The sequence below is a fragment of the Oncorhynchus mykiss genome, chromosome 18 (genome assembly GCF_013265735.2).
Source record: "Oncorhynchus mykiss isolate Arlee chromosome 18, USDA_OmykA_1.1, whole genome shotgun sequence".
NCBI lineage: Eukaryota > Metazoa > Chordata > Actinopteri > Salmoniformes > Salmonidae > Oncorhynchus > Oncorhynchus mykiss.
Genome location: NC_048582.1, coordinates 23,536,907 through 23,564,715, shown reverse-complemented (window position 1 = coordinate 23,564,715; position 27,809 = coordinate 23,536,907). Strand labels below are relative to the sequence as shown.

Sequence of the window (27,809 nt, the reverse complement as noted above, 5' to 3'; positions counted from 1 at the left end):
AATCAAATGTCAGAAAGATCAGTCTATCAATGAATTGCCTTTACAATGCTTTATTTCACATTTAGAGTGCAGGTACATGTCATGTTCTCGTTAGATTTCACTGCTTTAATGAAAAGTACAACTCCTGTTATAGGTGTGTCACGGATGATTATCCTAACATATACAACACAATACAATAGTTAAACGTTTCAATGGTAACAAACCTCAGACAAAGTTGTTATTTTGTTAAAAATACATCAAAATTATATCTCTCTTTCTAAGAATCTAATGCAATTTGTGCTCAATTCATCAGACAACATACTGTATCAATCTGAGGCCGGTGCATGCAGAAAGCCCTTTGGGTTAGTCTGAAATGTATATTATTGAATAAATACATCATTCTAATAAATGAAACGTTAGTAGGAGTAGACCTATATTCTCTTGCATCTTTGCCATCTCTGGCTTTGACGCTTCATCCTGGCACACAGCATTTAGACGTATTTGCCACACTCAGGACACATGATCTCATCGCGGGCCGTCAGAAAGCCCCTTCCCACCAGGGAGATGGAGCACTTCTTGCAGTTGAAGCAGTTGTTGTGCCACTGGCGCTCTTCAAACGAGATGTACTTGCTGCCACCCAGACCTGCACAAGCAAGACGAGACAGGCACAGAGAGGGAGGGATGGAGAAAGATGTGAGAGTGGGAACACTGTCCAGCGCATTTCCTTATGAATTACTCCGGATCACTAAGGTAATAATACTAGTGCCATGTCTCTAACAACAGATACATAGATCACCTGACTAGTTAATATGTAACCTCACTGTAAGTAAGGAACCTTGAGTTGGGGTCATTACTACGGAATGATTTGAATAGGAGTGAATAGAAGTGGAGTGTATGGAGTGAAAGGATAAGGAACAAGAGTATTTCAGGCAGGTTTTTTTCTGTCACATGGTAAGGAAAAAGTCATGGTCCTGGTGACATTTTAAAACAGAACACTTTGTGTGTCACTAGGGTGTACAAAACCTTTCTAATATTGAGTTGCACCCCCTTTTGCCTTCAGCACAGCCTCAATTCATTGGGGCATGGACTCTACAAGGTGTCATAATCGTTCCACAGGGATGCTGGCCCATGTTGACTCCAATGCTTCCCACAGTTGTGTCACGTTGGCTAGATGTACTTTGGGTGGTGGACCATTCTTGATACACACAGGAAACTGTTGGGCGTGAAAACCCCAGCAGTGTTGCAGTTCATGACACACTCACACCCGTGCAACTGGCACCTACTACCATACCCCGTTTAAAGGCACTTAAATATTTTGTCTTGCCCATTCACCCTCTGAATGGCACACATACACAATCCATGTCTCAAGGATTAAAAATCCTTCTTTAATTTGTCTTTTCCCCTTCCTGAACACTGATTGAAGTGGATTTAACTGGTGACACCAATAAGGGATCATAGCATTCGCCTGGATTCACCTGGTCAGTCTGTCAGGGAAAGAACAGGTGTTCCTAAAGTTTTGTCCACTCAGTGTATAGTTAACTAATCATAGAGGGGTAAATCCTAACTTCCACTTATGTTGAACTTAGTCTCCCATCGACATCCATGCATGCACTAAGTGAATATTTCACTTAAGTGGATGTAACGATTGGCTCCAGAGACTACAGGTATGTGCAAGGATAAGCCAATGTGAGTGATCATACGTACCACTGATAGGGCTGGTGCAGGTGGCACACTTCTTGGCATACAGGTTGCAGAAGCAGTTCAGGCAGTAGGCAAAGTCGTCCCGAGAGGTGAACCGCTGGCCAGACAGCTGCTGCTTACAACCGGTGCACAGGAAGCAGTCCTTATGCCACGGCTGATCGCGATAGGTCACCCCGCCTGTGGTGATTGGCTACAGGAGACAGAAACAGGAAGTGACAAGTTCAACCACCAATCCATAATTAGGTAACATCAATACCTGTGAAGGTATTTGACCATGGGAAAAAGTAGTACTGCATAATGCGGGTTCTACTGAATTGAGGTGAACTTCTATTCATCACAATCTTTGTTTTGTGTGCACAAGGAACCAGTTTTAAATGCTGACAAAGAATGTAAATAAATGTGAATCTGGAGAGGAGCAATCCATTTTAACACAGAACTCTCCAAAAGCATACATTCTGATGCAGTACACTCCATTTAAGCTCACTCCAGTGGGTTGTATAGGGCTCGCGAGTGGCACAGCAGTCTAAGGCACTATGTCTCAGTGCTAAAGTCGTCACTACAGACTGTGTCACAACCGGCTGTGATTGGGAGTCCCATAGGGCGGCGCACAATTGGCTCAAAGTCATCCGGTTTTGGCCAATGTAGGTCATCATTGTAAATAAGAGTTCGTTCTTAAATGACTTGCCTAGTAAAAAAAAGGTTAAATATAAATATATACAGTGCCTTGCGAAAGTATTCGGCCCACTTGAACTTTGCGACCTTTTGCCACATTTCAGGCTTCAAACATAAAGATATAAAACTGTATTTTTTTGTGAAGAATCAACAACAAGTGGGACACAATCATGAAGTGGAACGACATTTATTGGATATTTCAAACTTTTTTAACAAATCAAAAACTGAAAAATTGGGCGTGCAAAATTATTCAGCCCCCTTAAGTTAATACTTTGTAGCGCCACCTTTTGCTGCGATTACAGCTGTAAGTCGCTTGGGGTATGTCAGTTTTGCACACCGAGAGACTGACATTTTTTCCCATTCCTCCTTGCAAAAAACAGCTCGAGCTCAGTGAGGTTGGATGGAGAGCATTTGTGAACAGCAGTTTTCAGTTCTTTCCACAGATTCTCGATTGGATTCAGGTCTGGACTTTGACTTGGCCATTCTAACACCTGGATATGTTTATTTTTGAACCATTCCATTGTAGATTTTGCTTTATGTTTTGGATCATTGTCTTGTTGGAAGACAAATCTCCGTCCCAGTCTCAGGTCTTTTGCAGACTCCATCAGGTTTTCTTCCAGAATGGTCCTGTATTTGGCTCCATCCATCTTCCCATCAATTTTAACCATCTTCCCTGTCCCTGCTGAAGAAAAGCAGGCCCAAACCATGATGCTGCCACCACCATGTTTGACAGTGGGGATGGTGTGTTCAGCTGTGTTGCTTTTACGCCAAACATAACGTTTTACATTGTTGCCAAAAAGTTCAATTTTGGTTTCATCTGACCAGAGCACCTTCTTCCACATGTTTGGTGTGTCTCCCAGGTGGCTTGTGGCAAACTTTAAACAACACTTTTTATGGATATCTTTAAGAAATGGCTTTCTTCTTGCCACTCTTCCATAAAGGCCAGATTTGTGCAATATACGACTGATTGTTGTCCTATGGACAGAGTCTCCCACCTCAGCTGTAGATCTCTGCAGTTCATCCAGAGTGATCATGGGCCTCTTGGCTGCATCTCTGATCAGTCTTCTCCTTGTATGAGCTGAAAGTTTAGAGGGACGGCCAGGTCTTGGTAGATTTGCAGTGGTCTGATACTCCTTCCATTTCAATATTATCGCTTGCACAGTGCTCCTTGGGATGTTTAAAGCTTGGGAAATCTTTTTGTATCCAAATTCGGCTTTAAACTTCTTCACAACAGTATCTCGGACCTGCCTGGTGTGTTCCTTGTTCTTCATGATGCTCTCTGCGCTTTTAACGGACCTCTGAGACTATCACAGTGCAGGTGCATTTATACGGAGACTTGATTACACACAGGTGGATTGTATTTATCATCATTAGTCATTTAGGTCAACATTGGATCATTCAGAGATCCTCACTGAACTTCTGGAGAGAGTTTACTGCACTGAAAGTAAAGGGGCTGAATAATTTTGCACGCCCAATTTGTCAGTTTTTGATTTGTTAAAAAAGTTTGAAATATCCAATAAATGTCGTTCCACTTCATGATTGTGTCCCACTTGTTGTTGATTCTTCACAAAAAAATACAGTTTTATATCTTTATGTTTGAAGCTTGAAATGTGGCAAAAGGTCGCAAAGTTCAAGGGGGCCGAATACTTTCGCAAGGCACTGTATATAAAACAGTATATACTACCTTCTTGCATTGGATACACTGCATGGCAAACTGCTTCTCGTAACAGGGCACGCAGTAGTTACTGTTGTCCTTATTGATGAAGTTCTTGGTGCCGATTGGCTGCTGGCAGTGCTGGCAAGTAAAGCAGGCCTCATGCCAGCTGTTGCCCTTATGCTCCATCTTCTTGGAGCCTGCGAGAGAGGAGAGAGAGGAGAGAGAGAGAGGAGAGAGAGGAGAGAGAGGAGAGCGAGAGAGAGGAGAGAGAGGAGAGAGAGGAGAGAGAGAGGAGAGACAGAGAGAGAGAGGGGAGAGAGAGAGAGACAGGGGAAGTGAGAGAGAGAAACAGTTGAAGTCGGAAGTTTACATACACCTTAGCCAAATACATTTAAACTCAGTTTTTCACAATTCCTGACATTTAATCCTAGTAAAAAATTCCCTGTCTTAGTTCAGTTAGGATCACCACTTTATTTTAAGAATGTGAAATGTCAGAATAATAGTAGAGAGAATGATTTATTTCAGCTTTTATTTCTTTCATCACATTCCCAGTGGGTCAGAAGTTTACATACACTCAATTATTATTTGGTAGCTTTGCCTTTAAATTGTTTAACTTGTGTCAAACGTTTCGGGTAGCCTTCCACAACCTTCCCAAAATAAGTTGGGGGAAAGTTTGGCCCATTCCTCCTGACAGAGCTGGTGTAACTGAGTCATGTATGTAGGCCTCCTTGCTCGCACACGCTTTTTCAGTTCTGCCCACAAATTTTTTATGGAATTGAGGTCAGGGCTTTGTGATTGCCACTCCAATACCTTGACTTTGTTGTCCTTAAGCCATTTTGCCACAACTTTGGAAGTATGCTTGGGGTCATTGTCCATTCGGAAGACCCATTTTCGACCAAGCTTTATCTTCCTGACTGATGTCTTGAGATGTTGCTTCAATATATCCACATACTTTTCTTACCTCATGATGCCATCTATTTTGTGAAGTGCACCAGTCCCTCCTGCAGCAAAGCACCCCCACAACATGATGCTGCCACACCCGTGCTTCATGGTTGGGATGGGGTTCTTCGGCTTGCAAGCCTCCCCCTTTTTCCTCCAAACATAACAATGGTCATTATGGCCAAACAGTTCTATTTTTGTTTCATCAGACCAGAGGACATTTCTCCAAAAACTCCGATCTTTGTCCCCATGTGCAGTTGCAAACCGTAGTCTAGCTTTTTTTATGGCGGTTTTGGAGCAGTGGCTTCTTCCTTGCTGAGCGGCCTTTCAGGTTATGTCGATATAGGACTCGTTTTACTGTGGATATAGAAACTTTTGTACCGGTTTCCTCCAGCATCTTCACAAGGTCCTTTTCTGTTGTTCTGGGATTGATTTGCACTTTTTTCTCCAAAGTACGTTCATCTCTAGGAGACGGAACGCGTCTCCTTCCTGAGCGGTATAAAGGCTGTGTGGTCCCATGGTGTTTATACTGTGTACTATTGTTTGTACAGATGAACGTGGTACCTTCAGGCATTTGGAAATCGATCCCAAGGATGAACCAGACTTGTGGAGGTCTGCAATTTTTTTCTGAGGTCTTGGCTGATTTCTTTTGATTTTCCCATGATGTCAAGCAAAGAGGCACCGAGTTTGAAGGTAGGCCTTGAAATACATCCACAGATACACCTCCAATTGATTCAAATTATGTCAATTAGCTTATCAGAAGCTTCTAAAGCCATGACATCATTTTCTGGAATTTTCCAAAGTGTTTAAAGGCACAATCAACTTAGTGTATGTAACTTCTGACCCACTGGAATTGTGATACAGTGAATTATAAGTGAAATAATCTTTCTGTAAACAATTGTTGGAAAAATTATTTGTGTCATGCACAAAGTAGATGTCCTAACCCACTTTCCAAAACTATAGTTTGTTAACAAGAATTTTGTGGAGTGGTTGAAAAAACGAGTTTTAATGACTCCTACCAAAGTGTATGTAAACTTCTGACTTCAACTGTAGATATAATAATATAATTGAGATCAGAGAAACAGGAAAATCAGGTTACATAGGGACTGATCTTCCAGAGTGACACATTGAATAATGACACCAGTAGTGGTACGTGAGCTGGCTCCACCAAACTATGACAGACCATCCACTGTCCCGCTTGACTGCTGCAACGACATCATTCAACACAAACTCCTAACACATGTCCTAGGAGTTGGAAACTTGGCATCCATGATTGCACCAAATAGACTAGCTAGTAGCCAAATCCTACTTAAATCTCAACTCAGTTAGATGTCTGGCAAATCTGTCAACTCTTTCCCCTTCAGTAGTTTCCTTGCCAGTACCAGTAGATTGTGTACTGGCCAAATCCAACTGAGAGCCCCATTCACTGACCCCCCCCTGTCAGGCCAGACATTTCCTTACCTGGCATGATGGTCTTCTTGCACTCGTGGCACTTGGAGGAGTACTCGTTGGAGTAGCACTCGGTGCAGAGCAGCTGGTCGTCCTTGGTGGAGAAGGGCTTGTCCACCAGGGAGCGGCTACACTTGAAGCAGTGGAAGCAGTCGTCATGCCAGTGGCGGTCCTTGTAGGACAGGTCCTGAAGAAGGAGGACGGGACAGAGAGTCAGGGTCAGGTGTATCTCCATTCAACTCGTTGCCTCCTTTTCTGGGATAATGGACATCAGCGTTTTTGACCGAATCTAAGGGCCACCAGTCTGTTAAGATTACCACACATTGTGTTCTAGTGATCTGCCATAGCAGTGACCTCAACTCAACTCCTATCTGCTGGAGGCATGGTGACAATGGATGTGTGACAACATGTGCCTAATTAGCTACCGATTTAGATGAATGACTGAATAATGACTGACATGGGAGCAGGGGTGGCATTCACAGCTATGGGTTAGATAAACTGAAAGAGGCACAATTTATAGTCCAATATTTACATGTGTATAATGGAAGGGGGGGGAGGGGTTGGGGGGCAAGTGTTTAAATTGTGTAGTATTAAGCAGTCATAGTGGGAGTCTGGTAGCAGCAGTTGTGATGTGTGTGTAGCTTGAACGTGTATGTGTGTGTGTATCTGTGTGGGTGCGTGTGTGCGTGAGTGAGTGCATGTGTGCTAAGATGCTGAGAGCCGGTGCATAGTGGTATGTCCTGTGTCCCTCTAGGTCAATGACTGTGCCTGGGTCTGGGGTATCTGTGTTTTAATTCCATCGACTCCTGTTCTAATTCCAAGTTCTGTTTAACACCTGAGTCATAGAAGTGAAGTGAATACTAGTAGGAAGGAATACAACCGATCGCGAAATAGAGAATTTGGGTACTGGTAAATTCTACTGTACACCACCACGTTTAGTGGTCCACCTACCCTGCTGCTGCAGCCAATGGACTTCTTGCACTCTTCACAGGAGTTAGAGTACAGGTTCTCGTAGCACTTCACACAGTAGGGGTTCTCTTCCCTGAGCACATACTTCCTCCCAAACAGGGACTCCTTGCAGTAATGGCAGTCGTAGCGTTCCGCCATTTTGGATCAAATCTCTTCCTTTGCTCTCTTGCCTGTAAAATAGGACATTAACATTTAGAGTCACCCAGTTTCTTCAATAGGAGACGGAGTGAAAATTTGACTTAAATTGAAGTTTTTCCCCTGAGTGAAAAATTGGTTTCAGTGTTACATGATTCTTCCATTTTTTAAATATATTTTTAATTTACTTTTTACTTTAGTTTATTTAGTAAATATTTTCTTATCTATATTTTCTTAAAACGGCATTGCAGGTTAAGTTCTTGTAAGTAATCATTTCACGGTAAGGTCTACTACCCCTGTTCTATTCAGCGCACGTGACAAATCAAATTTGATTTGATTTGGATCAACATGTGATGTATTTTAATAGTGGATTGGTCTCAATGACCATGAGACCACAAGGTCAATGTGATGTAATGACATAATGAACTAGACTACGACATATAAGGCTTACTAATGTCCTAACGTAGCTAAAAATAAAAGTATCTCTGTGGTTCAATCAATGGATCAAAATTCAAGTCACGATGAGACCTTGGAGAAGGAAGTCCGCGAGAGTAAATTGGTTACGCAATCAGCTGCTTTGGTGAGCTATCGCATCAGTTGAGGACACAGCTGTTCGCTTAAGAGCTTCACATTTAAAGTGGTAGAATGCTGTAATCAGCCAGAAATGTAAATAGTTCCCACACACTGGTTCAATGAAATGATGTTGAACCAACATGGAATAGACTGTGGCAGTCTAATCTGTGGCAGTCTGTGGTCCGGGGGGATTTTTAGTAAGTCTATTTCTATGGGGTAGACGCCACGGGAGGCTGGTAGCGCCTTAATTGGGGAGGATGGGCTTGTGGTAATGACTGGAGCAGAATGAGTGGAATGTTGTAAAATACACCAAACACATTGTTTGATGCCACTCCATTCGCTCCGTTCCAGTCATTATTATGAGCCGTCCTCCCCTCAGCGGGGATATTTATGGTTGATTGGCAGGTTCATTTGATCTGTCAAGGACAAATGAAGAACTTTGAAGTCACAGGAAATAGGCTAATTCAATGAAACCTGCATTGCAGACCTCATTCACCAGCACATTGACATACTTCCTTCCCCATGTCGTCTAGAAAAATCAGAATAGTGTTGGGTATGAGACGCAGATAGATCTCTTTCATGACGTGTAGATGCTTCCCATTTTCAGAATAAGACATGAGCCTAGTTGTGACACACTGTCACATGCAGTTGCCTATAACAATCCAAATCTAATTTCAGTTGACTTCCTGTCCCATTGCCCTACCACAACAAAGACCTCAATTCATCCATTCCCAAATCAGAGTCAGGCTCAAAAGCTCTGTCAGGTGTTAGTAGTAGTTTAGACCCTTTTACTAACAGTACATGGATTCATACATTAAGCCCAATGAGATCTCATTTCCCCTCAATCTCCTGTCTAATTCAAGGTCTACAATGGATCTCTATTATTGTAATTATACTGTTACAGACCAAACATTGTCCCTGGACCACCATTTGTTGCTTTAGCCATAATCTCATTGCAGGGCCGTAGAGTCTTACAGGCCACACAAATTGTCACGACACTACCATGACACCATGGCTAATAAAAGATCACGATGAGTGACTCCAGGGCCCCTACCATGGACGGGTATGCAAAAACGTGGCCCTTCAGGCAACTGCCCAGCCCACCCAAACCTCCATCTCATTTCATCCAGCCCCACTGCACTGATTCCTGTATTCAGCCGCTCTTTGTTTTCGAAGACTACTTACTCTTCAGCGTTCAGCTCATCTTCAGCGTTCAGACCCTCGAATGTACTTGTCCTCTTGCTCAGTTGTGCACCTAGTCTTTAGACTAGTTGAGTATCTGGAGCGTCAACATTTGTGGGTTCGATTACAGGCTCAAAATGTCCAGAAACAAATAATTTTCTTCTGAAACTCATCAGTCTATTTTTGTTCTGAGAAATGAAGGTTATTCCATGTGAGAAATTTCCAAGAAACTGAAAATCTCATACAACGCTGTGTACTACTCCCTTCACAGAACAGCGCAAACTGGCTCTAACCAGAATAGAAAGAGGAGTGGGAGGCCCCGGTGCAAAAGTGAGCAAGAGGACAAGTACATTAGAGTGTCTAGTTATAGACTAGAATAGACTGACGAGTTTCAGAAGAAAGTTATTTGTTTCTGGCCATTTTGAGCCTGTAATCGAACCCACAAATACTGATGCTCCAGATACTCAACTAGTCTAAAGAAGGCCAGTTGTATTGCTTCTTTAATCAGCACAACCGTTTTCAGCTGTGCTAACATAATTGCAAGGGGGTTTTCTCATGATCAATTAGCCTTTTAAACACAAAGTGCCATTGGAACACAGAAGTGATGGTTGCTGACAATGGGCCTCTGTACGCCTATGTAGACGTTCCATTAAAAATCAGCCGTTTCCAGCTACAATAGTCATTTACAACATTAACAATGTCTACACTGTATTTCTGATCAATTTGATGTTATTTTAATGGACAAAGAAATGTGCTTTTCTTCCAAAAACAAGGACATTTCTAAGTGACCCCAAACTTTTGAACGGTAGTGTATATTCCACGTTAGTTCCAAGTAACTTCACTGAAATTACGTGGAAACAACGTTGATTCAACCAGTGTGTGCCCAGTGGGAAGTTACTGATAGCTATTGATATCTGTATATATCAAAGCATTTGAAACTAATCTGAAGCAAAATGTATCAAGCAAACATCAACCACCTAATTCCAAAATAAAAGGATGAGGGTTAGCTCTAAAGCACCGCAAAGTTTCACAAATCCAAAAAGCTAATTTGCTGCCAAAGAGAACAAGCTCTAGCCTGAAGAAAGCGTCTGCAGCTCAGCCTCAGCTGTGTGAGTGGCTGCAAGTTAGCAAGTGAGACGGAGAGCAGTGGAACAGACAGAAATCAATAAACGGATGTCTAGAATAACCAAAGGAAGTGTAAAAAAGAGAGTAGACCAGTAGTCAGTTACCAGAACAGTGGACCAGAGCCAGAGTAGAGAAAGAAGTGTCCGGAGAAGTGTCCTCCTACCTGTGAGTGGGGCAGCCTCAGCCTGTGTGCCTCTTGCCAGAGGAGTCAGAGCAGACAGAGAGTTGAGGGAGAAGACCAGTCCTAGTCTCTGCTTGATTGGTTTAAGAGCAGCAGTACTCGGGGACTGGGCAGTGGGGTGACTGGGGTGGGCCGGACCACTTGATCTGAGGCTATAAATATAACGTAACTACTGAGCTACACTGGAGCCAGAACTTTACATCTCCCCACAATCTGACAAACAGTGGCCTTTTATGGCTTCACTGTATATTATAGAGAGAATACTGTCACACAGATACACAGGCATGCCCACACAAGCACACATGAGGTCACAAATGCAAATGATTACGGTCCTACCATCTACCATCCCTCTCCATCCCTCTCCATCCCTCTCCATCCCATGGACAATTATTTGAGTTATTTTTTTTTATGAAAAAAATATGTCTGCTACATGAAACGCAATAGCTCTAAAGAGAAATATAACGTTTCCAACAGTGGACTCTCAGTAAGCTCACTTCATCCGTGGCCTCTGGAAAAAGGATTTGTGTTCCGCTCCTGTTACTCACACTCCACTCCAGGAGAGGTTTGATATCTCCAATGGACACAATGGCCCTGACAGACAGACTGGAACGGCTTAACATGGCCTCAAGAGGCCTCCTGTGGACCTCCTGTGGACCTGTGGACATTACTGATTATTCTAGGTTCCCCGAGAAAACAAAATCACACGCAACAGGACTGAGCGAGTTCACCATGTCAGGGGAATCAGGTGGAGCTGAGGAGGGTTTTCAACTTTATTCCTGGAAGGCTATGGAATGGAAACAGGCTGACGTTCAACGCCAGCCCAGCACTAACCTGACTGGTTCAAATAACCAAGGTTCAGACTGACTACCATGATTAGTTTATCAGTTGAAACAAGAGTTGATCTATACTAAACCGGTGTGTTTCATTCCTGATGGATGATCATGAGACTACATTGTTTGTTCTCTGTCATTTGTGAGCTAGAATCATCAACACCAGGCCCCTCGTGTCTCACAGCCAATCCCTCGCCATCGTTATATAAAGCTACTCCAGTTGTAGCCTTTAAGGCTGGGCAGGGAAGTGGATGGGATACTGTCTGATGGGAGGTGTAGAGTAGGGGGTGTGATACTGTCTGATGGGAGAGGTAGAGTAGAGGGTGTGATACTGTCTGATGGGAGAGGTAGAGTAGAGGGTGTGATACTGTATGATGGGAGGGGTAGAGTAGGGGGTGTGAGACTGTATGATGGGAGGGGTAGAGTAGGGGGTGTGAGACTGTATGTGGGAGGTGTAGAGTAGGGGGTGTGATACTGTCTGATGGGAGAGGTAGAGTAGAGGGTGTGATACTGTCTGATGGGAGAGGTAGAGTAGAGGGTGTGATACTGTATGATGGGAGGGGTAGAGTAGGGGGTGTGAGACTGTATGATGGGAGGGGTAGAGTAGGGGGTGTGAGACTGTATGTGGGAGGGGTAGAGTAGGGGGTGTGAGACTGTATGATGGGAGGGGTAGAGTAGGGGGTGTGAGACTGTATGATGGGAGAGGTAGAGTAGGGGGTGTGATACTGTATGATGGGAGGGGTAGAGTAGGGGGTGTGAGACTGTAATGATGGGAGGGGTAGAGTAGGGGGTGTGAGACTGTATGATGGGAGGGGTAGAGTAGGGGGTGTGATACTGTATGATGGGAGGGGTAGAGTAGGGGGTGTGAGACTGTATGATGGGAGGGGTAGAGTAGGGGGTGTGAGACTGTATGTGGGAGGGGTAGAGTAGGGGGTGTGAGACTGTATGATGGGAGGGGTAGAGTAGGGGGTGTGAGACTGTATGATGGGAGAGGTAGAGTAGGGGGTGTGATACTGTATGATGGGAGGGGTAGAGTAGGGGGTGTGAGACTGTAATGATGGGAGGGGTAGAGTAGGGGGTGTGAGACTGTATGATGGGAGGGGTAGAGTAGGGGGTGTGATACTGTATGATGGGAGGGGTAGAGTAGGGGGTGTGAGACTGTATGATGGGAGGGGTAGAGTAGGGGGTGTGAGACTGTATGATGGGAGGGGTAGAGTAGGGGGTGTGATACTGTCTGGTGGGAGAGGTAGAGTAGGGGGTGTGATACTGTATGATGGGAGGGGTAGAGTAGGGGGTGTGAGACTGTAATGATGGGAGGGGTAGAGTAGGGGGTGTGAGACTGTATGATGGGAGGGGTAGAGTAGGGGGTGTGATACTGTATGATGGGAGGGGTAGAGTAGGGGGTGTGAGACTGTATGATGGGAGGGGTAGAGTAGGGGGTGTGAGACTGTATGATGGGAGGGGTAGAGTAGGGGGTGTGATACTGTATGATGGGAGGGGTAGAGTAGGGGATCGGTGTAATATTTTTCCAGGGGATGAGAGAACGCAGTCTGGCGTCTCTCTCTTCCCCTCTCCCCATTCCTCGCTCCCTCCCTCTCCTGGTTGGAACAGAGATCCTAAGCATATGTCCTCTGTGGGTTTTGGCTGCCTCTCACATGGCATTTCTCAGAGTTCTGGAGGGGGGGGGGGGGGACCTTGCACCCATCGTCAATTAACACACAATTTGCACGCCTCACAGTAATCCATTTATTGTGACATTGCTCATACCATACTAAACAAGCCTTTTGTTGTTTGTGTTTGCCTATGCAATGTTTATGTCGGGGTATTTACAACATGATGGTGGGTTAATGATCATTTACAGATTGTTTTAACTCCAATACAAACATATGATTACAGAAAATGTGTCAACTGACATTGAAACATTGAATGCTTCTGGAGACCCTAATCCAAATTGAAGGGATATTCAATCCAACAATAATCACATTTTACGGTCCTATTCTTTATTAGTCACACAGAACCCATTGAGAGCTGTTACATGAACAGACATGATGTAAAAATGATGTGTCTTATTATCAAATGAAGGTCGTTGGCCCACATTCTGAAATTCCACTCTGCCTTGTGACATTCACTCCAACAAAAGTGTATGGCAAAAAGGTCCTGGGTGCAGTGAAATATTTCTCTTCATTTGTTAACGTCATCTAGCACTCATGGTCCTGGGGACAACCCAAACCATGAGTGTGGTTCCAAACATAGCATGGACTTAATGTGATAAGGGGAATGTTAATGTCCTGACACAGATAAGTTGTGAGAGAGATAGTGTGTGTAGACTTGTATGACTCGAGACAGTTCCTTGGAAACATCTATTGAAGAAATTAAAGAGTGACAATCTCTTTGCAGTGATGTGCTGTCTTGTCAACACCTACAGCATAAACAGATTTGGGACCACATGAAGTGCTCCTAGATGACCCCTCGGTGTAGTATGTACTTTGCATTTTGGCAGCGCTCATATCTAGGTAACTGCCAAAATAATGGAAACACTTGAGTAAATGAGGGTTACAAAGAATATTGAAAGCAGGTGCTTCCACACAGGCTTTAAGTTTGCCGATGACACAACGGTGGTAGGCCTGATCACCAACAATGATGAGACAGCCTATAGGGAGGAGGTCAGAGACCTGGCAGTGTGGTGCCAGGACAACAACCTTTCCCTCAATGGAACAAGACAAAGGAGATGATTGTGGACTACAGGAAAAGGAGGGCCGAGCACGCCCCCCATTCACATCGACGGGTCTGTGGTGGAGCAGGTAGAGCGCTTCAAGTTCCTTGGTTTCCACATCACTGACAAACTATGGTCTAAACACACCAAGACAGTTGTGAAGAGGGCACAACAACACCTAGTCCCCCTCCGGAGACTGAAAAGATTTGGCATGGGTCCTCAGATACTCCATTTTTTTTTTTTACAGCTGCACCACCATATTTGCCTTTTATTGTGTTACTTTCTTTATACTTTAGTTTTATTTTGTCAAATATTTTCTTCACTTTTATTTTCCTTAAAATGGCATTGTTGGTTAAGGACAAATACTGTAACGTGATTTGATTTGATTCAGATTTTTGGTGCCGCATAGAACCCCTTTCAATGATTCTTTATAGAATCTTTATGGAGAACGGTTCTATGAAAACCTTTCCTCATCTCAAAGGTTCTACAAATAACCTTTTAAAGAGCCATTCATTATAATTTTTCTGGTTAGCCATATTATATTGTTACATTTCCAGGTGTTAATCGACTAGTTTAATCAGCTGTGCTAGCTCTGGAACTGCCAGGCGTTCCTAAGGAGAGAATTGAGAAACCTTGATTTAGACAACAGTTCTCAATTGATGCAAGACAATCTGACACACAGTTGCACAAAAAGACCTGTGAGCAAACCACGTCCCAAAATATTCTAAGGAGCCAAATGGCTACTGTAGTCATTATGATTCCACATAGAACCATCACCTTTCCCAAAGAACCCTTGAGGAATCCTCTTTTCTAAATGTGTATTCTTGGACTAAAGCACCTTTTGATGGTGAATCTCCATTAACCATGTTTCAAAGTCAAGGACTAGGCCTAGTCTATCTGTGTCCGGGAATCTGGCCCTGGGCGTCTTGTTAAACCAGTTGGTCTGACCATCACCTCTTTATAGTCAAAGGGAGGAATAGCTTTCTCTCAGAAGACTCAAGCCCGAACAGCGCTGGCTAGCCAAGCAATGTTAAACTAATAAGCTCTCACAAAGCTATAAGGAAAAGTGAGTTTGGTAAGTGTTAGCTGGATCAGGGCAGGTGGACTTGGAGCTCCGCAACAGTTGTCTTTTGTGTTGGTGACTGGAGTGCATGCCAGCCTGTGTTCTGACGCACTCGCTCAAGAGGCCAGCCAGCACAGAGCTATGCCAGGACGCCAGGACAGAGTCCCTGCAGGGAATGGGCTGTCGACTTGTGGGGCCTGGGCCACTGCTACAGTAACTCCCCTGATCCCATTGCCAATTAAAACTCATCTCACCAGACCAGGGGTAGCCATATCAAAGGACTGACTCCCCAGATATTTACATGACCCATTGCCTAAGTGCCCTGTTCCTCTGATGATGAACATACACGAAGTATACCAAACATTTGGAACACCTCCCTAATATTGAGTTGTAAAACAGACCCTGGTCCAGCCCTACAACTTTCCTAGGGGACTAGGGACTAGGGACTGTTTTTGTACAGGACCTCAGTTCAGATATGGCAAAGTATTGCCACTTATAATTGACTTAAGTCAATCAAAAACAAAACTGTCAACATTGTAAGTTAACTGAGGCTAATTTGTAGTGGTTAATGTTAAGGAAGAGTTAATACATGCCATTAATGTCACCCCATTGTCCACTGGCTTTTCATTAGAGAGAAATAGAAGAATAAGGTCAATTGGTGCTTGTCATTGACCACATTTTTCCATTAGTACTCGTCGGACTTGGCGTGCAAAGGCTCATAGTAACTTGACTTGTGGTGAGACACATTTTCTGCCATCCAAACAGGGTCAGCGTTGTTTTTTTTTTTTTTACCTTGACTGTACAACATATGGACTGTGCGCAGATGTTGTACAGTCATCATCCCTATAAAGACATGTCTTTGCCTGAACGCCAGAGGATGGTCTCCTGATCAGGGACAGGGGCCAGGAATGCAAGGATCTGTCAATAAGCACTCTTTAAAGAGACAAGAGACAGAATGGAGTCATCAACAGCCGTAAATCAACTAAAATCACATGAGCAAATTCTAGAATATTCTTGAATTCTTCAAAATGCTGCTTTTATATGAGTTCATGTGGACTGAGTGGACTGGTTCAGTGAAACCTGTTAACCCATGTATTTCACTCGGCCTGGTTATGTAACGGTCATCGTCGTCTGATGAGGAAAAAAATCGGACCAAAGCGCAGCGTGGTAAGTGTTCATGACTTTTATTAAACTGAACACTGAAACAAAAAAAATAACAAAGTGCAAAACCAAACCTAAACAGTTCTGTCAGGTGCAGAACACTAAAACAGAAAACAACTACCCACAAAACATAGGTGGGAAAAAGCTACCTAAGTATGGTTCCCAATCAGAGACAACGATAGTCAGCTGTCCCTGATTGAGAACCATACCCGGCCAAAACAAAGAAATACCAAAACATAGAAAAAAGAACATAGAATGCCCACCCCAAATCACACCCTGACCAAACCAACATAGAGACATAAAAAGCTCTCTCAGGTCAGGGCGTGACAGGTTATGTCTTGATAATGAAGATAATATCATAATATATCATAAAAATCGCATATATCAACATTTCTATTATTATCTATTATATTCTAATAATAATATAATAACAATATATGCAATTTAGCAGTTTTATCCAAATCATCTTGCAGTGGATACATTTTATATATGGGTGGTCCTGGGAATCAACCCACTGTCCTGGTGTTGCAAACACCATGCTCTACCAACTGAGCTACAGAGGACCACAAAATGTATAGTAAACATGAGTAGGACATTGCCTCCTAGTCTAGAGCCTTGTGATACAGTTCACCTGGTGATCCTGTAGATCCGGGAACGCCAGTGTATCTTGGGTGAATCCTAAATGGCACCAGATATCCCTTTATAGGGCCACGGGGTTATGCGAGGCTGTGTCTAGTCTTGTCCACCAGCCGGCTCCATAGCAATTAGCCTCATAGACAAGGTTTTGCTGGTAAAAGTAATATAGTGTGTAAGGAATGGGGTGCCATTTCATGTGAAGCCTTTGTTCCCAAATGTGAACGATCCTTTTCAGCGGTAATCCAATGGCATCCCCCTTTGTATTAGCTTTAAGTGTCTCTGTAGAGCTGATGTAACAAATGGGAGCACAAATTTGATTTCTAGCTAAACAGAACTTAAATGGATTAGATTCCCTGCCGGCCACAGGTTAGAGCCAATGGTAATGCTTCCAATTCACTTATTCAACCTTTCTCTTCCTCTTGCAACTCCTACCTTGCTCATTGCTGTAGGTCTAGAAGATAATGCATTCTCAGTCTACTTTCCTGGTCAAAAAAAGAGTTTGATACAACATACAGATAAACTACAGTATGTTGAATTTCATTAAAGAAACCCCTGTTGGGTTTACGTAACATTTAGGACACTAGAAACTGATGGAACCAGTGATACGGTGACAAATGGCAACCACTGACCTGCCTGAACATTCAATAATTCACAATACTGATACAGACTAAGTCAACTTTCACTTGCTGGAAAAAAACAAGTTCAAAGTGTCCCAATTGAATCTCAGCCTATCATGTGTATACTCATCCCTTTCAGAATTTGGGATGACGTTTTTCCGTTGAGCATCGTCGAGCCTTCTGAAGTCTTAATTGGCAAATCCACTTAATTCACCCTGGCTGACTCTGCTTATGCAATTATCCTCTCAGGGTTTGTTGTTTACGACTTATGATCACATGAGTCTGGTTCTCTTGTTGTTTCCCTTATTCATGTGTTCATCCTTCCTCACGAGTTCCATCTAGCCTCATAACATAAATCGTCTTATTTCATAGTTTCACTCTGGCAGCAAATCTCTTAGGGCTTTGTGCACTGATGATCTTCCATCAAGAGTTCTCAGAATCAAATAGCATAAGAGGTTGTACTTGGAATACGCTACGTGACACACAGATGATTCCAGGGGATCAAACATGAGTAAGTGGGTCTTTAATCATGTGATGTAACATACCCTAGAAAGGTAGTTAATTCACACACACACAGGCACACACACACACACACACACACACACACACACACACACACACACACACACACACACACACACACACACAGCTCAGTTGGATAAGTAGTTCAGCACCTTAATGTGATGTACAAGCATGCTCAACAGCCTACAATCACATTCATTACCTATAACCAATTCCAAGTAAGGGAATTCTCAAGATATTTCAGAATTAGGCCTACAAAATGTAATTGTGCCCAATCCAGATCCCAAATGAGCATTTCACAGAATCATAAGTTTGATAAGGTGAGAAATCCAATAAGTGGAAGAGTGGTTTATGCTCCCCAGGTCTATGTTACTTTGACCTGTATAGAGAAGTGATGTACAGCCTGTAGCGCCTGGAACCCTGTCAAATCTCACTGCTGATCACTGCTGATTGTGTGTGTATTTGTGTTTGTGATTACTACAGGAAGAACATGTCAGATCTGGGGAGGGTGGAGAATCCCAAGTCAAAATAACCCTGAAAAGCAATGCTGATACGATTAGGGGGGGCAGCAAGGCCTAAAAATGTGTCACTCTCTCATGCTAGTACTACAGAAGCGATCTCATTCCATTTTTGTTGTTGTTGTTCCTCTCACAAAGTCTTGCTTCCTAGAAATGCCCCAATAATCAAATAATGCTGGAGCTGAATGACGGGACAAACAAACATGGGGAAACATAAATACAAATGTATCCATTCCTTCCTTAACTCTTCCACATCACCTGATCCACCCGGTCGTATCTTTATACAGATATGAAGCGGAGGCCAAAAATCTCTGGTACATTCGACTGAGTGAGGGCACTCCTCACTCACAAGAGAATCGGTCTCCGTGGCATTCTCTGACTGTAAGACATTCTGATGAAACTTGTGGGACTACAGGGCTGACATTAAGTGTCTAATTGGGTTGACCTAAATCATTGTGGGTGATGTGCTGGAGATCATATGTCCTTTGGGGATTAAAGGTCGCTGAAACATAACCCTTTGACCAGCTGGAGGGCAAAGACAGGTTGTAGAGTAAAGGTGAAAGCATGTCGGCAAACCCGAGGGTCTGTTTTGATTCTAATTGACCTCCTATATATGAACTTTCTGTCCTTGAAAAAACTGTATTTTCTCCTTGAATGCTTGGATTCACCCCACGACTCAACCTAGAATTTGAAACAAGAAGAAAACGTTCAACCTCACATGCGTTTCAACAATGTGTTTCTTCTCTCTCCCTGTGCAGGCAGGTGCTTATTAATCTGTTATGACTTAACCCATAGCTTTGTTAGGCAACTAGGTAACGATCACATTGATAAGTTAAATTGTTTATCCAATAAATTATTGCACACAGGAGGTGTTGCAGAGAGAGAAACCTTCATCAATTCCCATCGATTTATTTTTGTCAGGTGTGACATCTGTGAATTTTATCAGGATACATTAGTGGATCACACTCACTTAATCAAGACAGATGCAGACCATTCTATTCTCATTCGAAGTCCCAATTGGAAAGTATTCAGACCCCTAGACTTTTTCCACATTTTGTTACGTTACAGCCTTCTTCTAAAATGGATTACATTGTCAATCTCCACACAATAAAAAAACGGAAATATCACATTTACATAAGTATTCAGACCCTTTACTCAGTACTTTGTTGAATCACCTTTGGCAGCGATTACAGCCTTGAGTCTTCTTGAGTATGACGCTACAAGATGGACACACCTGTATTTGGGGATTTCTCCCACTCTTCTCTGCAGATCCTCTCAAACTGTCAGGTTGGATGGGGACCGTCACTGCACAGCTATTTTCAGGTCTCTCTAGAGATGCTCGATCTGGTTCAACCCGGGCTCTGGCTGGGCCACTCAAGGACATTTAGAGACTTGTCCCGAAGCCACTTTTGCGTTGTCTTGGCTGTGTGCTCAGGGTCATTTTCCTGTTGGAAGGTGAACCTTCGCCCCCAGTCTGAGGTCCTGAGCGCTCTGGAGCAGGTTTTCATCAAGGATCTCTCTCTGTACTTTGCTCTGTTCCATCTTTCCCTCGATCATGACTAGTCTCCCAGTCCCTGCCACTGAAAAACATCCCCACAGCATGATGCTGCCATCACCATGCTTCACTGTAGGGATGGTGCCAGGTATCCTCAAGACATGACACTTGGCATTCAGGCCAAATGGTTCAATCTTGGTTTCATAAGACCAGAGAATCTTGCTTCTCATGGTCTGAGTCCTTTAGGTGCCTTTTGGCAAACTCCAAGTGGCCTGTCGTGTGCCTTTTACTGAGGAGTGGCTTCCATCTGGCCACTCCACCATAAAGGCCTGATTGGTGGAGTGCTGCAGAGATGGTTGTCCTTCTGGAAGTTTCTCCCATCTCCACAGAGTAACTCTGGACCTCTGTCAGAGTGACCATCGGGTTCTTAGTCACCTCCCTGACCAAGGCCCTTCTCCCTCGATTACTCAGTTTGGCTGGCGGCCAGCTCTAGGAAGAGTCTTGGTTATTCCAAACTTCTTCCATTTAAGAATGATGGAGGCCACTGTGTTCTTCGGGACTTTAAATGCTGTATTTTTTGGTACCCTTCTCCAGATCTGTGCCTTGACACAATCCTGTCTCGGCGCTCTATATGGACAATTCCTTTGATATCACGGCTTGGTATTTGCTCTGACAGGTGTTTGCCTTTTCAAATCATGTCCAATCAATTGAATTTACCACAGGTGGACTCCAATCAAGTTGTAGAAACATCTCAAGGATGATAAATGGAAACAGGAAGCACCTGATCTCAATTTCGAGTCTCATAGGAAAGGGTCTGAATACTTATGTAAATAAGGTATTTCTGTTTTTTATTTTTAATACATTCGCAAAACCTGTTTTCACTTTGTCATTGTGGGGTATTATGTGTAGATTGATGAAGAAAACATTTAATTTTAAAATAAGGCTGTAAGGGGGGGGGGGGGGGGGGGGAGTCAAGGGGTCTGAATACGTCCCGAATACACTGTAAGAGCATAACCAAAGATAACCATAGAGAACTCTATGGTACCCCTGGTGGTCATGTTTAGTCTTACTTTTAATGACGCGATGATCTGCGACTGCGCAGATACGGCACGTCACACTTTCGCGAAACAGAGGAATGTCTCCAACTAGTTAGCTGGGTACGAATAAAATAATTTACGCTCATAATGTCGGTCTTTCATGACGAAGTTGAGATCGAGGACTTTGAATATGACGAGGATGAAGAGACATACTATTTTCCCTGCCCATGTGGCGACAGATTTGCCATAACCAAAGTGAGTACACCGTGAGAACGCCGTGAGCGTGTCACGTTGTGCCAACTCGCCTGTGATGGTTGTTATATTTAATCTCTCTACTTGCAGGAGGATTTGGAAAATGGTGAAGAGGTGGCGACGTGTCCGAGCTGCTCGCTCATTGTTAAAGTAATCTACGACAAGGTTTGTTCTCCGTTTTGATGTTGGTGTTTCGATAGTCTCGGCTTCTCACGTTCTGATCAAACGGGAATTAGGAGGCCTCGCGAGACTAGTGTATTGGCGGCCTCACCCTACTTGTCATTGAATAGATTTGTTATCTTTCTCTGATATTATAACTATTTCGTTCATGATGACTAATCTATTTCCCTATTCACCTCAATTCACCAGGAGGAATTTATGTCTGGGGAGATAATCGAAGCACCAACTACAGAGAGCAGATTGCAATTGACTCCGTCCTCCTGACAGCGATGATACATCCCCCTTCATTTTCTCATCTCCCATCAGTAAAAGTGGACCCTGCAGCATTTGTATGTGCTTCCACACAACACAAATAAACATTATGAACGATATGCTTCACTGGTGAGGTCTGGGATGGAGGATTCTCAGGATTCATTCACATGTTCCTGGCATTGGTTTTGCAGAGTCACGTAAAGGACCCTAACCACCACTATTTGCACAACATATTTAAATAAATCCTTTATTCTTTTAAGTCTTTCACTCCCTTTTTTATAAACATGTTTATGCATTTTTGTGGATGCCTCAAGATTAAACCAGGATGAAGTGAATACCATTTTCTTTCTTCTTGTTAACTTGCTTGTAGTTTTTATGTTTGAACAGCAGGGGAGGCAGATGTTCAAGGAGAAATACAGGCCTACTTACTGTACAGGGAATAAATAGAGTGCCGTTGGGAAAATGGGTGTATAGACTTCTCTCTATTCTAACCTACAGATACTATCCTTGGGATTTCTGAGATTGTTTCAATTTAAAAGGAATGAGCTGGTGTAAGAAATATGGTGGAAACTCTTTAGCCTATGCTTAGGCCAATCCTACGTGGCCTTACATACCCTTTACTTGTACATATTTCAACAGTTTAGTGCTCTGCCATTTGACATGCCATGATTTATAACAAAAGGATTTGGCTCTGGTGGGTGTGTGTGAGGCAGTGACCTTCTTGACACTTACATTTTAATCTGTGAGTCATACGAGAAACATGAATTATTCATATTGGCTGGTTATTACGATGTGTATGTTATGGATGAACAAATGGCTGAATTACAATTCCCTAGTTACATACCCTTCTCTCCCCCTCGTGGATTTAAAAAAACAACAACATTGGATTGGCGTAAGCTGGATCTTCTCTTACACCAGTCCATTTCTTTAAATCTGGGAAGAGTACAGAATCGTCCCTCAGCCAATACAATAAAATGACTCATTCCAAACACCCATGTAACCATATTACAAAATTGACTGATACTGTGACAGTGTAGCTACTGTTTCACACCACCAGCTCTTTCACAGCAGGGCCTGACCTGTCAGAGAGAGGAGCTCTGCATCCCAAATGGCCCCCTATTCCCTATATAGTGCACTACCTTTGACCAGAGCCCTGTGGGCCCTCTGGTCAAACGTAGTGCACTATGTAGGGAATAGGGGGCCATTTGGGACACATCCATGGAGAGAACATGATGGTGTCCTTCACATGATATTGAAGGTCCTGCCTGTCTATTTATCCAATATCCAGTCAGCTCTGTGGCTGATGCTGTGGCGAGGGAGGAAGCTGAGCACAAGTCAACACGTCTAACTGCATCTCTCATCAGGGGGGCCACAGCAACGGCAGGCTGGCATTGACAAACACGCCAGCGCTCAGTCAGAGGAGCCTCACAGAGCAGGTCACTGCTGAGGGAGAGCGGGAGTTAGAGCAGTAGCGTCCATGATGTTTGTGTGGATGGCATTATGTATCGTTACTCCCTCACATCTGGAGGAAAATAGTCATTATTCATGTGATGATAATCCTTTGTGTGAAGTGTGATAATCAGTTACAAACAGTCATGAATTGCTCTGCTGAGAGGGATAGGCATACAAGACAATGCAAATGTGATGTAATGTGTGTACAATAATTGTGTTGTGCTCTGTGCTCCCTACCCTTTCCTTTTGGCAGGCGTGACGTCACATTTCAAGGCAGTTGGTTGAGCTGGAGGTAGAGGAGGAGACGAGCAACCCAGCGAGTTGAAGGGCCTGCGAAAAAAAGAGACGTCGTTAAAAGATAACCAAGCATATTGGTTTTTAAAAGTCAACTTTTAGACCTCGAAAGTGAATATCGAAGACTACTTTTGCAAATTCCTGACCTGATAATCCGATTCAACTGGAGAAACCACCAAGGTAAGAACACAACGAAACGCTGACGAACTGAGCGCAAAGTTATGGTTGCTTTGCTTGACGGGAGGTGCAGTTGGTGATGACTGGCATTTGTGGGTTTTGGTTAATGACAACATTACGAGCAGATTCAGATTTTATTTTGAAGATTAGAAAATACAACAGTTAGTATAAGGCTCGTGGATTCGGCGCCGAGAAAGTAGAATAGTATTGTTGTGTTTGTCCATGCGGTTTTCTATCTTCTCCGTGGCTTTGTCCACGGCAGTACAATACAATAGCCCATTGCCGCTTGGTAGGCTACGACGGAGATGAGTGTTTGCGCTTTTGCTAATATTTTTTGCAACATTGTATTAGTTATGTTTCAAACTTTAACATTATATCTCTTGAATAATCACTCTGCTTCGATTTTCATTCGTGGTACATTTGTTTACATACTGTAGTTAGACGGTGTTGGTGAGCAACATGTAGGCCTATTTGCAATGAGCATTCATGTTATTTTTCTTCTCTGTAAAACGTGCTCATACATGCCCAGTGTAATTGTTGAACTACACACACAATCTATATAAAATATAATGCATTCTGCCTATGCGTTTCTGTTGTTTTATTGTGAGGTGATAGTTTTTTGATGGCCATGATAAGGTGTGGTGTACCTGTTTTTGCTCAACTGTAACAACCTGAAACTGTGGCGATGAAGAAGATACAACCATTATTCTCTCTATGTCAGAGGGTGTTGGCTTGCAAGCCCAAGAGGTCTAGGCAAGATGGGACTTAAACCGTTTCGTGTAATGAACACCTTCAGTTCTTAGGTCTACAGTTTCTTTGGCCACACCTAAACCACTGGAGGCTCCTCAGAGGAGGAAGTGGAGGACTATCCTCCTTCAGTGAATTTCATAAAAATAGTAAAACATTAAAGTTAACCTTCTTAGATAAAACTATACTAAATATATTCGCGTCACCAAATAATTGATTAACAGCACTCTGTAGGATAGCACAATGGTGTAGCCGGAGGACAGCTAGCTTCCGTCCTCCTCCGTGTACATTGACTTCAATACAAAACATGGCTCATGGTTCTCACCCGCTTCCATACACTTACACAGTAATTATGACAACTTACGGAGGACGACCTCCAACCTATCATGTTGTCCACCCAATCAAAGGATCGGAGAATGAAAGCATAAGCCACAGTTATCTAGCCTAGCACTGTAGTGCATGACATGTGGTGAGTAGTTGATTCAAAGAGCGAGAAAGACAATAGTTGAACAGTTTTGAACAAATTAATTTGTTCAAAAATGAAGGAAAGCTAGAGAAAGGTATTTTGTATTTTTTTTCACGCTTTCACTTACTTAGCTAAAAAATGCAGCTAGCTAGTTTAACCTACTTAAACATCCAGCGCGAACAGGGATACTATGTTAGCTAGCTGGCTATGACTATCCAACTGATAGTCATAGCCAAGTCAAGGTAAACTTTTGGTTTTACTAATTTATTGCTAAACTATTTACTGAACTGCTTACTCTCTGTAACGTTACTTCATGATTGTAGCTGTTTTGCTAACGTGTTAGTTCTATTAGCTATGTTGACTATGACATTACTTTAGCTAATATGGTGACAACGATGTAGGCTGTGTGTAGAGGTTATGATATGGTCTGGCTTGTAAAGGTTTTTTCGCCTGGTCTCATACAGCTGATGTGTTGTGCATTGAAGTCCACAAGTGAAGGGAAAGGTGAGAGGAGGAGACCCCATAGATGCGAGAAGGAATACAACGTGGCTGCTATGAAGGTGAACTGTGTGGTGAACAATTCTGTTGAAAAAAAACGTTTCTTAAATGGAATGAAACAGGGATTAACATACCTGAATTTGTCCAATAGAAACTCTCGTTTGCAACTGTTGGACTGGTGGTTACACCCTTGATAAGATAGATACAGGCAAGAGTGTGCAATGCGATATTGAATGTCACTGTCTGTCACCTCAAATCTTTCTCTCAAACTGTGTGCACCTACGTTGTAAACTTTAATTCCTAGGCTAGTTTGTAGCAACCTCATGATGGGTATAGTGAAAATTAGAGTATCATGTAGTAAGTAGCCTAAACCTATCGATGATACATTGAACTGGGTGAATGGAATATCTCCCTCATCTTAAATGGCACCGACCACCGCTGACCTAATTTAGACATACAATGTTTAAAACATTTTTGTTTTTTTAAGCCACAACCATGTCAACACAAAGAAGAGACAAACACACAGTTTGTCCTCTGGACCAGCATTTAGGAAGCAATAACCTATACTAACTTCGTTGTCTGTTCAGTCAGTGTCGATCTTAACCAGCTCTGTATCGGAGACTTAATTTCCACCACTATGGCAGTATTTATACAGGCAACCCAGTTCTGATATTTTTTTCCCACTAATTGGTCTTTGACCATTCACATAATATATTTTTCAGAGCTGATCTGATTGGTCAAAAGGCTAAGTGAAAATAAAACGCAGCCATGGAGCTTCTGCACCTGTGCTAGAGATACCAGAAATTCACTCTCAGTTCTCAATGCTTATTATTTCCTCACCTGCACAGGTCTAACTGAGAGAATAGTAATATCCTTCACAGACATACTATTTTCATCTGCCTGCAAAATGTCGCTGGTAACATCATTTGACTCTCAAATGCATTCCATTGGTTTTGCTTCAGTTCTCATACTGCTATTAAAAGCAAATCAAAATAGCAGTCTAAACTACAAATAGAATGATTCTTTGGATGTAGACTGACTAGTTGTTGAACGACATGCATTGGCAACCAGACCAATGAGTGCAGGCTAGAATAATTGTGAAATGATTAGGGTTGAACTTGGTCAATCATAGTGTTTTTAAACATAAATAATGATATGACTCAGAAGGATACTTTGGGATTTTGGCAATGGGGCCCTTTATGTACTTCCCTAGAGTCAAGTTAACTAGTGGATACAATTTTTATGTCTCTGTGTTTGGTTTGAAGGAAGTTGCTAACCAGAGCTAGCACAATTGCTAACCAGCACTAGCACAATTGCTAACTAGTGGGAAAAAAATTACTTCCAGTCATTGTGCTAATGCTAGTTAGCAATAGCTCGCGACACTAATGAAATCTGGGAATACATGTAATATCTGTAGTACTGCAGTCATGTGTTTCTACCGTATCCCAAAGTGAACCTGCATGGCCAAAAATAATATCCAAGCTCCAGGTTTGAAATGTCTCTCTGCAGAGTGTTTTAATTGCCTGTAAAACTCTACTCTCGATGTTAGCTGCCTCTTGACTGATATTAGCACACAGCCTAGATAAGTGTTCAGCTAGTTCACAATGTGTCAACTTAACAGGCTACAGCAGATGGCACATGTTTCACAAAATGGACTTGTTCCAACTTCCAAGAGCAATATTGCTAGAACTTCATTAGCTACATAGTTGTAGCAAAGCAATTACACTCTACTAGCTTGCAAATTTTGTGTAGTGCAAAGTCCTTGACCAATCCAAGCCATCTCACAGCACAATCAGGCAGGCCATTATCCATAACAAGGCCTCCCTCTACTCTTTATTTCCCCAACAGTTGGGTGAAGCAGAACTAGAAGAAGAGTGATGTTGATGGAGGTCTGGAATAAGTCATTTTTGTATTAGAGGTCGACGTGGAAAAAGTAGCCTTTTTACTATTTCATCGCTGTGCAGTGAATCATCAATGCCATGAACAAGGATGAGTGAGAGTAATGGTACTTTAAAGTATTGGAGGAAACTTTGACTTTCCTTTTACATGAGGTAAATGTTATCTAGCACATAAAGTAAACTCCTGTGCCAGCGGTTACTGAGACAGGACTTTAATACTACCTTAATGCTCAGGGTCTGCCCTTGGTTCACCCCAGACTTGACTGCCTTGACCAGCACAAACACATCCTGTGGCCTTCTGCGTTAGCATCTTTCAAAAATTATCCGCCGAAATTGTTGCAACACCTATTACTAGCCTATTCAACCTCCTTCGTATCGTCTGAGATCCCCAAAGATTGGAAAGCTGCCGCGTTTATCGCCCTCTTCAAAGGGGGAGACG

The 27,809-nt window shown here is 42.9% G+C and overlaps 3 protein-coding genes across 4 annotated transcripts in view; 2 read left to right on the top strand and 1 right to left on the bottom strand.

Annotated features, from left to right (window-relative positions):
• Positions 1–19: 19 nt before the first annotated feature.
• Positions 20–10,866, bottom strand: LOC110495853 (four and a half LIM domains protein 2). Of its 2 annotated transcripts, none has more exons than XM_021571328.2 (6): positions 10,486–10,866; positions 7,349–7,536; positions 6,410–6,584; positions 4,037–4,206; positions 1,684–1,870; positions 20–622 (listed from the first exon to the last, which is right to left on the bottom strand). In XM_021571328.2, the coding sequence occupies exons 2-6, from the start codon at positions 7,502–7,504 to the stop codon at positions 471–473; spliced, it is 840 nt and encodes a 279-aa protein (XP_021427003.2). In that variant the 5' UTR covers positions 7,505–7,536; positions 10,486–10,866; the 3' UTR covers positions 20–470. The 2 variants fall into 2 exon arrangements, with proteins under 2 accessions (XP_021427003.2, XP_021427002.2); XM_021571327.2 differs by having other exon boundaries at positions 10,545–10,860.
• A 10,218-nt stretch (positions 10,867–21,084) lies between these two features.
• LOC110495852 (DPH3 homolog) lies at positions 21,085–22,305 on the top strand. The gene is made up of 3 exons (XM_021571326.2): positions 21,085–21,409; positions 21,497–21,571; positions 21,776–22,305. Exons 1-3 carry the CDS (start codon positions 21,302–21,304, stop codon positions 21,848–21,850), a joined length of 258 nt encoding a protein of 85 aa, XP_021427001.1. The 5' UTR covers positions 21,085–21,301; the 3' UTR covers positions 21,851–22,305.
• A 729-nt stretch (positions 22,306–23,034) lies between these two features.
• Positions 23,035–27,809, top strand: part of LOC110495851 (cytoplasmic protein NCK2) — a 62,124-nt gene continuing 57,349 nt past the window's right edge. Inside the window, exon 1 of the mRNA XM_021571323.2 lies at positions 23,035–23,764. The gene's annotated coding sequence lies outside the window, so the exon portion shown is untranslated. The remainder of the gene's footprint in view (positions 23,765–27,809) is intronic.